The sequence below is a fragment of the Zonotrichia albicollis genome, chromosome 16, assembly GCF_047830755.1.
Source record: "Zonotrichia albicollis isolate bZonAlb1 chromosome 16, bZonAlb1.hap1, whole genome shotgun sequence".
NCBI classification, from domain to species: Eukaryota; Metazoa; Chordata; class Aves; order Passeriformes; family Passerellidae; genus Zonotrichia; species Zonotrichia albicollis.
In genome coordinates this window covers 7917374-7934330 of record NC_133834.1, presented here as the reverse complement: position 1 = coordinate 7934330, position 16957 = coordinate 7917374, and the positions used below count along the sequence as shown (strand labels likewise).

General features: G+C 43.3%; 2 protein-coding genes across 9 annotated transcripts in view; one reads left to right on the top strand and one right to left on the bottom strand.

Annotated features, from left to right (window-relative positions):
• Positions 1-11559, top strand: part of TMC5 (transmembrane channel like 5) — a 25607-nt gene extending 14048 nt beyond the window's left edge. For 5 of the 7 annotated variants that reach the window (XM_014267467.3, XM_074552794.1, XM_074552791.1 and 2 more), the window contains 13 exons: positions 26-181; positions 698-864; positions 1506-1584; positions 1950-2047; positions 3687-3782; positions 4376-4451; positions 5048-5181; positions 6296-6469; positions 6861-6939; positions 7302-7397; positions 8453-8554; positions 8848-8893; positions 9663-11559. In XM_014267467.3, coding sequence (XP_014122942.2) covers positions 26-181; positions 698-864; positions 1506-1584; positions 1950-2047; positions 3687-3782; positions 4376-4451; positions 5048-5181; positions 6296-6469; positions 6861-6939; positions 7302-7397; positions 8453-8554; positions 8848-8893; positions 9663-9826 — 1467 coding nt within the window. In that variant the 3' untranslated portion in view covers positions 9827-11559. Of the gene's footprint in view, positions 1-25; positions 182-697; positions 865-1505; positions 1585-1949; positions 2048-3686; positions 3783-4375; positions 4452-5047; positions 5182-6295; positions 6470-6860; positions 6940-7301; positions 7398-8452; positions 8555-8847; positions 8894-9229; positions 9297-9662 lie in introns of all 7 variants that reach the window. The other 2 variants (XR_012582883.1, XR_012582884.1) reach the window with 2 other exon arrangements.
• GDE1 (glycerophosphodiester phosphodiesterase 1) lies at positions 10660-16957 on the bottom strand. Of its 2 annotated transcripts, none has more exons than XM_005487695.4 (6): positions 16591-16957; positions 14809-14984; positions 13586-13691; positions 12780-12872; positions 11950-12161; positions 10660-11561 (listed from the first exon to the last, which is right to left on the bottom strand). In XM_005487695.4, exons 1-6 carry the CDS (start codon positions 16843-16845, stop codon positions 11414-11416), a joined length of 990 nt encoding a protein of 329 aa, XP_005487752.2. In that variant the 5' UTR covers positions 16846-16957; the 3' UTR covers positions 10660-11413. The 2 variants fall into 2 exon arrangements, with proteins under 2 accessions (XP_005487752.2, XP_026649638.2); XM_026793837.2 differs by having other exon boundaries at positions 14809-14980; positions 16591-16956.

Below are 16957 nucleotides of genomic sequence, written 5' to 3'. Positions count from 1 at the left end.
TTTATTAGAAATTGTTTCTTTGCAGGAAGATCTCACTGAAGTAAACAAAGAAGTTGTAAATTTTTCTGCGATGGAGAGATTTGTTCATATTGCTACTCATCTCCTTGCTTGGGTTGTTTCCCTGGCAACAGCAGTAGCTGCTTGTGCTGGTGTTTACTTCCTCTCTGTTAATAACCTCAAGGTAAGACCAGAATTTGCATTTTTCCACACAGGTATTTCACACTGAGTGTGAGCACTGCTCTGTTCACTACGAGGAGCACAGACAGAGTTGTTGTTGCTGCCAGAGCACACTCAATTTCTGCTGGCCCTAAAGAGCTGCTTGACAAGGCCTGCCCCACTGGGGACTGTGGCAAGAGTGAGGGAGCTGAGGGATCTGAGCAAATCTCCCTCCTCTCTCCAGCAGTTGCTTGCCTGGGCCCGTGGTCAGCTTAGGGACAGTGCACCTGCTGAGAAACAGCCCCAGCAGGACCTGCCCCTTCTTCCCCAGGAGCTGCATTTGAGCTGGGGCTCCCACCCTTGGTCCCACATAATTTAGGGGAAGGGGAGAGGGTCACTGTGCTGCTGCTCATGGGCCCCTAAAACATGAGAACATCCAGGGAGGTGAGCCAGGGGGCTTCCCTGTGGACACACCTTGAGACAGCATTTTGGTTAAGGCTCTAAGTCTGGGTTGTTTCATTATGTCTTTTTCCTCTCTTAGCTGTTTATGAAAGGGTATAGCAATGATCTACAGAGACAATCTGCCATGTTGGTGCTACCTGTGATTGTGTCTCTCCTCAACACTTTGGTCCCATTCCTCTTCTCCTGGCTTGGGCACCTGGAGAAGTTTCAGACTCCTGGACAGCACATTTATGTCACTATTGTCAGGTATTTCTTGCTGCCACCTCTTAGTGCTTTCACCCTGAAGTTTTCTGAGTTCTTTTTGATACAAAGCTGTGTCTGGGTGGTGTGGGGGGAATAGGGAGCTATGGAGGAGAATTCATCTTCTCCAAAGGCTTCTGTACACTCCTGTCATCATGACCTTTTGTCTTTCATGATCTTCTGGATGTTATGTCTGTGCATGAAGGTGAGGAATGGTTTCCCTCCCAGCTGGGTGCACTGTGACCTGGGCCTGTAGCACTCCTTGATGGCCCCATGGCTGTTGGCCCCTCCCCAGAAAGGGAAGGGTAATAGAGAGAGGACTGAGGTCATCTCACTTAAAAACAGATGCCTGGCATTTACCCTGCCCAACCCCTGGTGTCCCTCAGCCCTCCCTCCCCTGAGGAGCCCCCACAGCCAGCCAGCAGCCTGTTAAGCAGATGTTGTGCCAAGGTTGTCATGCCCAGCTCCCCTCCTGCCAGGACAATAGAACAATGCCACACCTGAGCTCCCAGGAGAGCTCCTGCTAGTCCTGGCACTCTGCAGTGCCAAGAGGAGGTAAAAAGTGTGACCAGTGGTCATCCTGCCATCACTCCCTCCAGGTATATGCACCAGCTGTTGGTGCAGTTACTGTTACTTCTTCTTTTCAGAAATATCATCCTGAAAATCTCAATTGTTGGAATATTGTGCTACTACTGGCTGAACATCGTGGCTACCTCAGAGTCGCAGGTAAAGTTTCAAAACACAAATCTCTGCCTTGTAGTGCCAGATTAGGAACCACTTGGATAAGAGACTTGCTTCAGAAAAGTGAAGCACATGTGGTGTCTTGGGAAGCTGAGTTTCCTACCCTAACAATTTTTATTAGCAATTTGAGAGAAATCAACTGTAGGAAAAAATGAATGGCTCAGCTCAAGTCTCAGCTGGATGGCAGCATTGTTCACTGGGAAGTCAACCATGATTTGCTAGGCTGCTAGAATATATTTGATCAAGATTTCAGATCTTTGATCAAGTTTCAGATGCCCAAGCATTTGGGAACAATAGCATAATTTTTAAATTCTAGTTTGATTTGGTTTTTTTTCTTCTGTTTCTTAAAGTGCTGGGAAACTTTGGTTGGCCAAGATATTTATCGTCTTGTTCTAGTTGACTTCATATTTTGTTTGCTTGGCTCTTTCTTTGGAGAGTTTTTACGAAGGTGAGTTCTACTTTTCTAATCTCCTTTTCATTCATTACCCAAAGATATGATCTGTTTTCTCCATGTGAGAAAAGTCCAATGGCTGTGGCCATGGAGTCTCCTTGATTTTCCCTACCAGGCAGAGTCTCTGTGTACATGCCTTGTGTCTATTGCTGCTGTTCCTCCTTAGAAGGAGGTCAGTGTGTCCTTTTCCCCTTTGGAGATGGAAACACATGCAGGGGGGAAGCCACATTCTACTCTCATGGATTTCCTGAGACTGAGGTGACAATCGGTTGTGTCAAGCACAAATCCATCTTCTCTGCACAAGCATGGGCACAGTGCTGCCTTTCCTTGGGGTACCCACTGTGATTTTTTCCCCTCTCAGTAATGTCACTACAGTGCCCTCAAGTTTAAATCTGATTTTATCAGTCTTATTAAGCATATAATGAGTCTCTCAGAGGTAGAGGTCTCCAGCATGATAAATGAGAAAGTATTGTGAAGTGGATGTAAGGAAAAAGTAATTTACTTCTGACATCTGTTGTGCTTTGTGCCAGACATTGCTTATGGCTTAGGCAGTGTTTAAGTGCTTGCCAGCTCTACAGAGCATTCAGATCCCTGGCCATACTTTTGTGTAGGAGATCCATTGTTTGCTCTCTGCCCATGATTTGAGCAAGACTGGTTTGCAAGGTAGGGCTTTGTTAACTACTTCTTTAATTTATACAAGACAATGTTGAGAAGTTCTTGAGGACTTTTCCTGCCCAGTTCTTGCCAGTGTACTTCATTCCTCCTGTTCTTGTTGTGTTCAGTAGGAAACCTCCTCCCAGCAGAAAGTCACAGAGCTAAAACTGCAATGTCAGCTGTGATGGATGGCCTCCCATAAACTGGGCAAAAGCACCTGACGTAGACATGTGAAAAGTTCAAAGTACAATTGCTTGTATTTAACATTTTGTGCTCAGAGCATCCTCCTGAAAGCCCAGCTCTGTTGGTGATGCAGTTGATAAGGTGGTATCAAGATGTGATAGTTACCAAAATCTTTGTTGCTCTCACTACAACAAGCATAAAACTGTCTCCCCAGCTCAGGAAAACTGAGGTGACTAAAAGGGATTGTTGGTCCTCAGTAGGAATCCTCTCAGTACTTGCTCACCTGTCTGTTTCAGCTCCTTGCAACCTCGGTTAGTTTGAAGTAGAATGTATTTGAGGGTACATTGAGAGTATCAGTGTACAAATTTCATTTTTTTTTATTAATGATTAAAATTCTCATGACCTGAAAAAGCTGTTACAGTTTTGTTCTGAGGTCCCTTGCCATTTCAGCTGCTTTTAGCAGAAGAATACTTGTGCTTGAAGCAACAAGTAGTTACTATAGTATAGATATGTACTGATACAGTAAGAAATCCATGTTGGTTCTCTGTTTCAGTTGTGTGCAACATGTACTAGGTCTTACTTCCAACCCTGCTTTGTTTTACAGGATTTTTTTTTGCCAAATTGATTCATTTTTGCTGCACTGTCTAATGAACAAGTTGTGGCTTCTTTGCATGACAGTAATCAGCCTCTAAATAATTTGTCACAGATGCTTGTTTTTAGAAGGCCATTTACAGGGATTTCCATAGAGGACTTTATCATTTAGAAATTGCTGTTGCACTATAGTTTTTTTTCTCCCCAGAATTATTGGAACTACAGTCTGTGTGAGCCTGGGGCTGCCAGAATTTGATATCGGACGAAATGTTTTAGATTTGATCTATGCACAGACTTTGACCTGGTAAGTGTTAAATTTACAGCCAGAACTTCATTTGCATGTAGAACTATCATGGAAAAAATCTTATTCTGTTTGTGGGTGTTTCCCAGAAAGAACAGGATAAATAACTGGAAGATGAGCTGTTCAGTGCCTTTGGTAGGGACTGTGACTTGCCAAAGTAATTATGTGTAACAAAGTAACAATACCTTCGGTCAGTAATTTACCTGCTGGCCACCTGGTCTGGGAGAAACCTGATAAGTTCCTGTAGGAATATCCTGGAGTTTTGTTTACTTCCTCACTGGGATGATGTTCTTGATGAAATAGTCTCAGTATTAAATGCTGGAAAAGATGCCTTATTTCCAAGAATGAGTACGTTACTCCAGTTATAAAAAGGTTCTGCAGATCTGTACATAGATATATGTGTTTGAAATTGCATGTTTTCAAAGGTGGACTTACTGCTAGAGGATCAAGGGTAACAAAATCACATTTCCAACTAATCCCACACTGTATGAATATACTGTATATTATTGTGGTATTTTTCTGCTTTCAGTGCACTGAGAACTGAATGGTGACTAGTGAAGGTGTAACTTTTTTCTCCTATAAATCCTTCCTTGTAGGATTGGTATCCTGTTCTCACCTCTGTTGCCTGGTATCCAGATGATAGCATTTCTTATAGTATTTTTTGTGAAAAAGGTAACAAACTTTGTATGTATTCATCATAAACAATAAAATAATAAAATTAAAGGCAGGAGAATTAACAGTGGGCAAGTGCATATGTCAATATAGACATTTAGCCTGTGGCTGTGACTTTGGCCTCTCAGTCACTCCCCAGCAACTCCCCTCTGTGAAGTTATCTAGGTGTAAGCAGGGTGATTCAACTGAAGATCATGGTGGAAATGTCTTCTTTTCAGAACTGTTTGTCTTGGTAGTATCACCAGATGAGAAGTTGTTTGTTAGGCCATGAAGCAGTTTGTAGTGTTGAATGTAGAAGAACAAAGCTGTTGGTAGAAAGATGGATTAAAATTTCCCTGAACCGTGAGTTTGCATATGCTACAAAAGCAAACTCTACCCAGCAGACTTCTGAAGAACCCATCAGAACCTCATTTTGCTTCTTACTATTTTAAGACTATATTATTGAAGTTTTCTAAAACTACACTCTATCTATTAAATTCACATAAAAGTTGGTCTTGGAAATTTCTGATAGATGCTATTTCAGCAATTTCAGATTGACTTAAACCACATTGAAGTGGCAGGTAACAACATTCCAAAGTACCTTCCTCTCTCTAAAGGTCAGTCTGATGAGGAATTGCCAGCCCCCTCGTGAAGTCTGGAGAACTGCTCAAATGACCACATCCTTCATTTTCCTGCTGTTTTGTCCTTCTTTCCTTGGAGTCCTGTCTGTCACTGGGGTCACTGTCTGGAGGTATGGAAGATCACTGTGCTGTGTGACCTGATACCAGGCAGAAGATCTGCATTTCTCTATAAAAGAAGTTATATTAACTGCTGGTGGAAGGTTTCAGGTGTTCATGAGTTGTTCTGTGCTCTGAAAACAAGATCTGCTCTGTGAGCTTGTGAGCATGTGACTCACTGAGTAACTTGTCCCATGAGGAAGCAGGAGGAGAAACAAAGTTGCATTTTGGATTCCTGTTTAAAGGCATAAAATTTTACTTTTCCTCCTCTTAAAAAAGTATCTGTGACCAAGTCCTAGTTCCCAGTTTACTTACAGTACTGGTGATTCTGGGTCTGCAGCAGAGAAACACCTGGGAAAACTCAGTTGAGATCAGCTCCTGGATTAATTCTGAACTTCAGAGGCTCTTTCTGCTGGCAGGCTGACCCTGTAGTAATGGATCTGGGTTGTTACCAGTATTTCAAAGCTGCTTTGGTTCTGTGTGTGTTACTCTGGCCACAGGAAGGAGGGCAGCATGGATGCACTTTTCTCTTGACAATAGTCAGCAATGTGATGTCAGTATTTAGTGAGAGACATGAAACCAGTTGGGATGAAAGCTGTCAGAGCTATCATTTCCTGAGGGCAAGTGGGAATTTCAGACTGCCTGGAGTGGTTCAGTTTCAAAGCAAACACTTTCTATTTCAGTCTACCTGACAATGATAATTCTTACAATGAGCTGTCTTATTTTACCACCTTCTGTTGTTACTGAAGATCTGCAGTGACTCATGTCCCTGAAGGCAAGGTGAAATGATTTCACCTTGTGGCGAAATGTTAAAAAAATCCAGTTTTTCCATTTCCTGTAGTGTGTGCTACAGTGATTGACAGGTTATGCTTATGTCAAGGTTGTGCTTCCAGGGCTTGGTGCTGATCCATTGCAGCAAGGGCTCATGTCTCACTGCATTGTCTGAGTGGGCATTTAATGGCTGGGGAGGAACACAAGCTAAAAATGAAATACAGATCATGGAAGTACCCTGGGAGTCCAAAGACATTAGAGGGCTATAGAAAACTGAGGAGCATCTTGATGTACAAAATCACAATATTAACTGGTTAACATACAAAGCTTTAAGTAGCTGTTTTTCCACACTCTCAGGTTAAAGCCTTCAGAAGAATGTGGCCCTTTCCGAGGTTTGCCCTCCATGTATGCTGCAGTTGATGAGTGGATACAGATGCTGGAAAGATACACTGTCTCAAAATGGGTAGTGTGGATCTACCACAATTTAATTGCAAGTGAAATTTTCTTCTTCATCATCTCTACTGTTGTTCTGTAAGTATCTGCTAATGAAAAGAACTAGAAAAAGGCCTTAAGTAGAAAAAACTGGCAATGACAGAGTCATTCTATGTTATTTTGTTATCTGAAATGCATCTTGTATTGTTCACTCACTTAAATGACCTCTGGTCTTGAATACAAGTCCACAAATTTTTGGGTCTTTTATAAAATAATGTTTTAAGCAATTTCATGCATTTGCCTTGTTTTAGGCAAATCCATGTGTTTGCCATTCCTTGTGTAATTGTGTACATCAATTTTCTGTGTGTGTGTACAGAGATGTGTATATATAAGTCTTTTAATGGGTTAAAATGAACGAGATACATTTCTATCTAGACACTGACTAGAATAAAGTGCTCATATAATGGACTTTTTATTTTGTTTTGTTTAGAATTGTTACTTATCTTTACTGGCAAATAATACAAGCAAGAAAGACCATGATCAAACTCTTACACAACCAAATTATTAATGTAAGTTTGGCTTTCATTTGTATCTTTTGTATAATTTGGCTTCTATGTTGATTGTCTCGTCCAGCTTTGTGGGGCTGTAACCTGTTTTTCCTATAACTGTGCAAAGGAGGGTGGGAGTCCTTCCTCATGGGAGTTACAGGGAAATTTAACTCACAAAGAGCTGTAGCAAAAGAATTTTATCTTCAAGATGTGTTGCTGCAGCTCCCTCTGTAGACATTTTCCTTCTATTCTAAAATAATCTTGTAGACAAGATTATTTTAGAATAGAAGGAATTATTTTGGTCACTGGTTACTTACGGGCCTTGATCCTTTCAAGGTTAATTAGTGCATTCCAGCTAATGATCAAATATATCTTGACTACAGGCAGGACAAGATAAGAAGTTTCTGCTCCAAAAGCTACAAAGAGAGCAAAGGGCAAAGAGAAGAAGCTCGTCTGCCCTGGGAGGAAGAGGCCAGCAGGTCAGTCTGACTGCTCAGCTGCTGCTGTTTAATTGCTTGGGGCAGGTCCATGGGGCTCCTCCAGCTGTGCAAACAGCCTGCTGCTTTGGGAAAAGGCTATCCTTAAGATTTAATCTAAATTCTTGCTACTTAACTCCAGACAGCAAAAGGATGCTGTGTGAAAGTTCCCTAATTATTTGTTCCAGGCTGGAATTCAGTCTGGATATAGAAAAGCCCTTACCCTCACCAGATATAATTTATGGTTATGAAACTTCAAGAAAACATTCCTAATGTTCATGTGCAGTGATGGTCACCAAAGGGTTTGGTGACACCTCCTGAACCTTGCCTAGGCTAAGGAGGAGGCTGCCTTCCTCCCCAGCAATGCATTTCCTTAGGGGGCTGTGATTTGTGGGTATTTTCAGCTGAGGTAAAACTGAGTGCTTTGACCTAACCCCATTTTAAATCCCATACAGCACTGATAACTAAACTTGAATTTATTTTTCAAGGCAGTCCTGCCTGCTGAGCCATCAAACTAATGCTAAAATGTGGACATATAGGTGCTGTCTGGTGTTTTTATTTGGGTTGAGTAAAAACTCCTTGCCCTAAATACTGATAGAGCAAAAGTATTTGGTACATTCCTCTCCTTCCTCCCAAAAACCCAAATCCCCCTGCATGACTGTCTATCATTAAAATGATTACATAAATAAAAAACCAAGTATGGATAATAATTTATATTCTTAACTATAAATATGTGTGTGATAATACAAATAAATGTTGACTGTAAAGAGGTGAGCTGAATATGAGGGACATTTTCTATGTGCTGGGGATTTTCAGACAATATCTGCCTGTGTTGAGTGTTACAAGTGGGACTCCTGAGAGGGAGATTTGTCACCTCCCAAGTGTGGATGTTCTTGTAGTTGTTAAGATCAGATTTCAGAAGGGGATGCCAGAATGATCTCATTGTGGATTTAGCAGAAAGGCCATCTCCCTGAGCCAAGGGAGATGAGCAGTGCTGACCACACAGTCACAGCTGGAAGCCAGATCACAGACTGCTGATCCCAAACACTGTTTTTCAGAGAAGCTCCTCTTCATACCACCCATCCATGCAACCTGCCCAGGACGTGCCAGGCTACCCAGAAAGGGCATTTGACAGAAACCAAAACACATCCCACAATGAGGTGAGATGGTCAAAAGAGGGAAATGTAGATTCCCCTATATAGAATCTGGGGTGTGGCATAGGTGATGGGTGTATGTGTGGCAAAGTCCTGTATGCGTGGAAATAACTTTAAAGATTAACTTGAACAGATATAAAAATGTGATCAGAACAGCTATTGAACACTCATAAGCACAAACCTGCTCAAGACTTGCAGAGTATGGTTTGGTTACAGATAACTGGTATCTTTTCAAATACAAGATAACACACACAGGAGGGAAACCATGACCTAAATCTGCTTGTGAATTTTGTTTTCAGCATCCATTTTCTGTTGAGATCTCAAGCAGCAGTGACTTTTCACCAGGTAAGCAACTAAGATGAAACACAGGAAACTCTTAAAAATTCAGCTCAGTAAAAATGTTTGATGTACAGACACAGTCTGTGACAGCTGCAAGTCAGGGACACACATTTTAGCATCTTGTGTAGAGAGAAAACAAAGTGACTGGGTGTTGCCATCTTGTTGCAGGGGTTTCATACTGCTGTCTCTTTATCACAAAAGTTCCATACCTTCTGGTGTTTCTCATAGGCATCTCCTCACAGCACTGACTCTTTCTTCTTCCCAAAGCAGCCACTGACTCCAGCTTCCTTCTCAACCTACCACCCCACTCTTTTATAGCCCTCTTCTTCTCATTGCTTACAGCTGTGTCCTGTTAAAGTCAGGTCTGATCCTGATCTTTGATAATTGGCCCAGCTGCAACTCCTTAGGGGTAAGATTACTTTCTACACTATCATTATTTTCTTATATTCTATCCCCCTACAACTGGGCTTGTGGGGTGATTTTTTTCTACAGACTGTGCTTTTTGGTAGCTTTTTCTGTGTTGGAGGTGACTTCTAAAGCCTGACCACCAGTTTCAGTGTACAAGAGAGTGAAATTCCTGGGTAAATGAGCCATTTTGTCTTATGGGCTGTAGAGTCCCTAGAACATCATCCTGCTCAGAGTAAAATAAGCCTATGGGACCTTGCATGGCAGTCTCAATTCCATGTAATTTCATTGCAAAAACTTGACAGAAGAGATGTGTCCGTTCTGGCGTCGGGGCTGCTCCCTCTAACGCTGTTTGCCTTGTGCCGAGCAGGCGCTGAGCCCAGCCCGCCCGGCCGGAGCCCCGGCACGTCCCGGGCTGTGGCGCTCGCCCTGCGCGCCCGGGCGGCGGCGCTGGAGGAGGACAGCGATCCCACCGCGGGGTTCCAGCCCTGGGCAGGCACGGACAGCGATGGCAGCGAGAGATTCCAGCCCTGAGCAGCACCGAGTGAGGGCACTGCTGCAGGAAGTGCCTGCATCTCATCCTCTCTCGCACTAGTGATTAAAGAATCTCTCAAGCATCTTTTGTTACGTCTAAATGGAAGGAAAAAAAATATAAGAACAGGTTGTAAAATGTGTTGGGAGTTCGGATTCTTTTGTTACGTCTAAATGGAAGGAAAAAAAATATAAGAACAGGTTGTAAAATGTGTTGGGAGTTCGGATTTTTACTGTGATAGGGACTATCCCCCTGCTGGGGTTGTTTTGCAGCAGTGGTGTTTGGTGACAGCCTTCCCCCAGCACTGGCATCACCTCCATGCAATAAGGCTCCCTCCATAGCTGACCATGTGTTGTTGGGAAACTTGTGCCTAACTGTAAATAAAAGTTGTATGTTTAAAAATATTTTTCTAACAGTTATGTTGTTTTACCTGTTTTATCAGCTTTTATCTACAGTATTGGTTTAATAAACAGAAGTATATTAATGTGCAGTTGATTTTAAAGACTGAGACATTATAATGGCTGTGAAATAACTTGTGTGAACAGGACAGGATCTGGACATAAACCTACACATTCTAGAGGATGTGCAGCGGGAGGCTGAGATTGCTGCTTCTGCAGAGCAGGGGGTGAGTGACAGGGAAAAGCACCTCCTTTGTGCTTCTCTGTGCCTGGATGGAGCTCAGGATACAAACAAAAAATCCATCCCGCCCAGCAGGTCACACCATGAATCTGTGGTATTCCAGAAGTTTGGATTTACCCTAACTGGGACAATCTGCACTCATTTTGACATTTTGTATAAATACCCTCCTGCACAGCTGACAAAGAACACTTCCCCATGAATTCTCAAAGACTTTTTATTGTAACTGCAGACTCTTTGGAGTTCAAGTTAAATCTGGATTACAGTTTCCATATCCCTCTGAGTGCCCTTCAATCATGCAACCAAAAGCAAACTAAAAAGACATTTCAGCACCATTTGTTCTACTGCTTACCAGCACTCATATATAGCTTTATCTTTAAAATAAATACATTCATGTGCTGTGTTTTTTCTTCATTAGAAGAAACAATTTCCTATCCTCCACTGGTTCTCTTAAAAAGTCTGGAAGATAAGAAGCTAATCAAGTTTTATTTGTTAATTCTCATAACCATCACATCACATCACACATGGAAAGTTGGCTTTTTCTTCCTCATCAGTATTCAGCACAGCCATCTTTCCACACAGGGCAGGGAAACATACTCATCTTCTATTTTGGCACCACTGTACCATTATTTCCAATTTTTGTTTTAAGAAAAGTAATGTCAATAATTTTAAGGTGCTATAAATCAACCTCAAATTAGTATACACTTGTAGGACATGCTAGTTAAAATTACTAACATCAAGTTATGATTTGAAATTTTGACACCAAAATTGCTGACACCAATTTAGAACCAAAATGATCTGATTCTTTCACATGACAGTGATTTCCTCAGACTCTGTGGCTGCACCAGAAGGTTCCTGCATTTGAGATGTGACCAGAGGCAGAAGCCAGGTGCTGCTCTGCCTTTCCCAGGCTCTCCCCAGCAGCCCTGCCAGGAGGGCAGTGTGGGGCTGGCTCAGAAGTGGGGGTCACAGTCCTCCACCAAGCTGTCGGTTATGTAGCTGCAGTCAAGGACGCTCTCGTAGTAGCTTTTCTCTGCAAACGTGTTCACTGTCCAGGCCACAACTTGAATTCCTCTGGCAGACCAGTGCCTCACATAGTCCCTGCAAGGAGCAGACACACCTGAGAGCAGCCTGACACTACACAGAGCTAAGGCAGACAGTGCTGAGGCTACAGCTGAGTTTTGGTCTTGCATCAGCAGCACATCAAGGAACAACAGTGTGTCACCTTCTGCCACATCATCTTTTTGTGTTTTCTTATTGTAAACAGGCAAAAGCAGCAAATACTTTTTCTCTCTGAGATTAACAGGAGGTAAAAATTCAGATAAAAAAGAGGCTTAAAATCATAAAACAGCACAGAGTAAAGAAATTATCAAGACACCTCATGCAACACTAACTGGAGCATTTTGATAAGCACATGCTGTGTTAGCTCCACCCTATATACGAACAGAAGAAAATGTGCCCTGATAAATGAGCAAACTTCAACACTTACTGAGAAACAAAATTCTTCTGTATGAGGAAAGCTGAAACCCCACACAATCTCCACAAGAAACTGTGCAGGCTCCAGTCCAGAATGACATCCATCACCATGTACAGGAAATGCTTCCAGGAGGAACTGAAGCGGGGTGTCCCATTTCCCAGGTGACTCAGCTGCCAGGGCCTGTGGGTCAGTGCTGTCACAACATTTCTGTCAGCTTGTCTCATCTGGAGGACCAAGGAGAAAAGACTGTAAGTCATCCAAAAGCCCAGCTGCATCAAATACAAATTTTTAAGAGATTAGACACAAAGTCCTAGCTTGCATTTACAACTCTACCAGAATCCTTCTGCCCTTCCCCTCCAGATACTTTTGTAACTCTTTTACAAAGATGTTTATATTTTATAGGGTTTTTTTCTTCAAATCATACTGAATAAGCCCCAGGTCTTACATTAAAGAAATTACACTGCAGTCATGCAATGTATATAATGGGAAAAAAAGGTAAGTAGACTTGGCAATAAGAATGAGGATAGAATTTTAGAAGTAATCTAGATTAAAAAGGGTTTATTTAGCAGGTACCTTGCACACAGATACCTGGCCAGACACCAGCTAGAAGAGCAATGTACATTTGTCTACACTGGTTTCACAAGGGAGGGAATTGCTGTAGACTCCTTTTGCATCTAATGAGTAGAGTGATCTAATAAGATTATGCATTATGCTTCATTTGTTTTTAAAAGCTTTAGGAATTTGAAAAGTCCAAAAGTAACCTGGAATTGGGAGTTTAATACCATACTGAAATTCCCAGACAGGACTGAAAAAATAAAAAATAAACTTTTAGGAAACATCACCTTATAAACAACTTCTGGCATGAAAGAACAGACAATGCTGCTATTATACAACTGTGGAAATTCCTGGTAGAGTTGTTTCAAGGCTTCAACTGCCTGCAATTAGAGACACACAGAGATGTTATGCATACACTCATATTTAATTTACACTGCAAAGTCATTTTAGAACAATCTTAAAAACACTTCCCTGCTGTGTTACAAGACTGAAATAGAAAGGGAGAAGAAGAAAAACAGCATGTTGTTTATAGCATTAACACAGAAATGATATTTTGGTTTTTAGCAAAAGAATTTCTGTTCATTACTCTATTTATAATAATGAGTAGGATTCTCAGTGTTTGAAATGCCCTTAAATATGTTGTGGATATAATTTTTAGTACTACCCAGGCTTTAGTTGAAGAGGAAAATTATTTATTCCCATATTTTGCTAGGCTAAAGAAAAAAATTACTCTAATTTATGTAAAATGTTAGTGATGGATCATTTTCATCTGCCTTCAGTAATGCAAATTACAGATCCCTTGTTGGAGGCTGAAGATGAGGTTGTGACTCCCCCAGCACAGCAGGGAATTCCCTTTGCTCTGTTTCACTGGGAGCTGAGTGCAGCATTTGCACCAGCCTTGTGCCAATCCTAAGCTGCAGCTTCCCAGGACAGCTCTGGGTGCCACAAGCAGCAGGCCTGGGCTCACTCCTGTTAGAGAAGGGACTGTGCCCAGGGAGCAGTCTGAGAGCAGCACTAGAGCAGGTCAGAAACCCCAAGAAGGGGTGAGGGAGGGGTCAGTGAGCAGTGTCACTGTCACTGCAGTGAGCAGTACCTGGTTTGCATGGCCTTTGACATCGAAGTAGATTGTGAGATTGTGATGCATGGACTCCACAACAGCTTCTCTCAGAGTTGGCACCTTTTCATCCTGGAATTGGCTCCTATACAAACAGAGAGCTCCTTGGAATGCAGTCAATGCACACACATGGGCCTGCCTGGCACCTCCAACAGGGCTGATTCCAGCACAGTTTGCTGCTCCACTGGAACTGGAGGTGGGATCCAGTGCTCCCTGGCCCCGTGTCCCACGACAAAACACCAGCCCCAGTTCTTCACCTCCTTCCCACAAATGAGCTTTCAGTCCCAACTGCTGCCTTCCTCCTGCTCCTACTGCACTCCCCAGCCCTGAGCCAGAAACGCCAATCCTGGCAGAACAGGCAGGGCAAGCTGAGGATCAGCAGAAGCAGCTTCTCCCATCAATAATAAATCATTCCTGATGGAGGGACAGTTCATTCACTCCTGAGAGTGAACAGCAGCTGCTCAGAGTCACTGCCTGTGGAAATTCCCCCTGCCTGGCCCAGGTGATCCCCCTTCCAGTGAGACAGGGGAGATACTCCTTGAGCCACACACCCACAGGAGGCACATCTGCAGCTCTGGAATTCCCTAATGCAGTGTCTCAGGAGCACACACAGAGTCCTTCCTCTGAAATGGACTCACTTATGATACTTCACAAGTTGCATTGTTATGAAATTCTTAGTAATGTATAGAGATATTTCCCCTTGCATACCCCTAGGAAGGACCTAATCAGCCACGAGGGTCACAGTGAGGCCACCCAAAATCTGTCCAGCTCCTCTTCAACAGTATAAACATGATGTGTAGAATCCCCAAAACACCATCAGTCAAGAAATACATGTGAATAAAACTAATCTTAGAAGTGATTCCTGTAGCCAATTCTGACATATCATGAAGATCCCAGCACCTTCAGTGTCCTGCAGTCAATTTAGGATAAGCTTATGTAAATATTGAGCTGTTTCACATTAGAGGCCTGTGGATTTTGTCCTTGAAAGCCAGTTTATCTTGACCATGTTTCACTGTTCGTAATCTACTGATTGGTAAGGAGATAGAGTCTCATGTACCTCTAAAATCAAATTAGAAGTAAAATATAGGACTAAGTTTTAGATTTTCAAAATATTTTATCAGTGATAGATCAAATCACTAATTTTGTTCATCAAGAATTACATTTCCACTGCTGAAAGTGTAATTTCAGAGCAGTTCATTTACCGTAGCCTGTGTTTTGCAGCTGGATTCAGCTTCCTGATTTCCTCAAATGTCAGGTCCTGCAGTCTCCCAGCCCCATCAGTTGTCCTTTCAACTGTGTCATCGTGCATGAGAATGGGGACACCATCTGCACTGAATTCAAGGTCCAGCTCCACACCTGTTGCTCCATTCTCAGCTGCCTTAAAAAAAATTTTAAAAATCACACACACAACAGAAAAACTAGCTTTATAGATTTGACAGAGGTACAGCTATAATTAACTTGTATTTTGGTAAAAAATAATAAAATATTAATGTACTTTTCAGTAGTCTTCATCTGCAGAAAAAAGCAGGTTTTATCCAAGTCATTGTTGAGTATTCCAAAATCAACTGAATAATCTAATCTATTTTACAGCTGAAATAATAATGATTCTGCCTCAGTCTTGGGATTGAATCTGTTTCAGGATAAAAATGCAGAAAAGAATCCTGCTCTCTCCTTCTGAGGTAATAACCTTGGAGTCCTTATGTTCTTTTCTGAAAGACAAGAGAAGCAAATGTCTGCACTTTAACACTTAGTCAACACTCTTTACCACGTGTGTAGCAAGCAGTAGATGAATGTCAAATCCCCGCTCCTCTCTGAGAAGCGGCCTTATCAGAGAGCAAGAAGCAGCCAGGCTGCCTTAGAACATTTCATACACCCCTTTCCTGCCCTGGATCTTTCCCAAGAACTCTTCAGAAAAACACTTGAGTGAAGTACTAACAACATCAATTGCTCTGAAGGACAAATGCCCTCCTGGGAAAAGGGACAATGCACCAGAAAGAAAAAAACTGAGTACAGAGGTTACCTCCAGGTGTCTGCCACGTAAGGATTGTGCAGCTTCAGAATTTACCAGGACTAAGGATCCTGTCTCACACAAAGGTAAGAGATCCTCAGAGCAACAACGTCTCAACCTCACAGAAACACTACATCCCAGAGACTGATAAACTGGAATTGGGACACAGGGTAGGATGAAGAAACCATAAACCAAACATAAACGGACTCCAGTATCTTTGTAAATGCCCTATAAATCATTATCACCAAGCCCAGCACAATAGCTCTTCTAATCTGTGCCCCTCTACTGTAAAAAACTACGTGTTAGGGAAAATAATCCTAGTGACCAGAAAGGTATTGAAACCTCAAAAAAGTCTAGAGACCAGAACCACATGAAGGCCTCCACCCCAAGAGCCATTATGAATTCATGCAACATGGCTACTGACTGCTTTAACCCACTTCAGAGCCAGCACAACCAACGTGTAATCAATAAAGGTTTTGTCTGTTTCAGATGATTCTCAGAAAGAGACTGTGAACCCTGGCTGTGCCTTGATGCCTTGCACATGAGGCAGCAGTGAGGCATGGCAGGGCTGCCCACAGTGAAGTTCTGGTACCAGATTTCCCCCTAAATGTGGATTTTCCTCACAAAGCTTCAAGGTTGAAAAAAACAAACAACGCGTTACAGACTTGCTGTCCACTCTCTGTGTGCTGTTGCTACATCAACGAAACACATTATTTCATTATGGCTGCACGGCTGAAATATCCATCAGCACCAAGGCTATAACAGCTCCCACAAGATTCGGAGCTGAAATTCCCTTTGGGATGAAGGATCAACATCCACAGAGCTTCCAGCAGTTATGGGAAGAGCGGCCCAGGTTACTGACGCTGAGGACGCCTTGCTGCTGTGAGGCAGATTATCGGACACAGTCCCCAGACCCAACATGCTGCAGTGAGGGCGGATTATGGGACACAGCCCCAGCCCCGGGGCCCGTGCTGACCTGTCGGATGGCCGCCAGCGTGTTCTCGGGCGCGTCGTGCGCTCCGCCGCGGTGCGCGATGCGGGCGGCGGCGCCGCGGGGCCGCAGGACGCGCTGCGCGCTCTGGGGCGCAGCGGGCTCCAGGGCCAGGAGGTGCAGCGCCAGGAAGAGCCCCGCCGGCAGCAGGCAGGCCAGCGCCGGGCTGCGGCTCAGCGCCAGCGCCAGCGCCATCAGAGCCGTCAGGGAGCTCAGCAGGCCCTCGCCGTGGCACAGCATGGCTGCGCCGGGCCGGGCCGCGCCGGGCCGGGTCACCGTCCGTCCCGGGCCGGAACAACGGCCGCGCCTCTCCCAACGCCAACGGCGACGGCAGCGCCATCCGCCAGCCAAT

Coding starts and splice junctions, on each gene's coding strand:
- GDE1 (XM_026793837.2), bottom strand. CDS start 16,945: ATGGCGCTGCCGTCGCCGTTGGCGTTGGGAGAGGCGCGGCCGTTGTTC. Junction 13,692..14,808: donor GCTGCAAAACACAGGCTACG/GTAAATGAACTG, acceptor CTGTTTGTATAG/GAGCCAATTCCAGGATGAAA. Junction 11,562..11,949: donor CAGAAGAATTTTGTTTCTCA/GTAAGTGTTGAA, acceptor TGCTCCTTGCAG/GGACTATGTGAGGCACTGGT.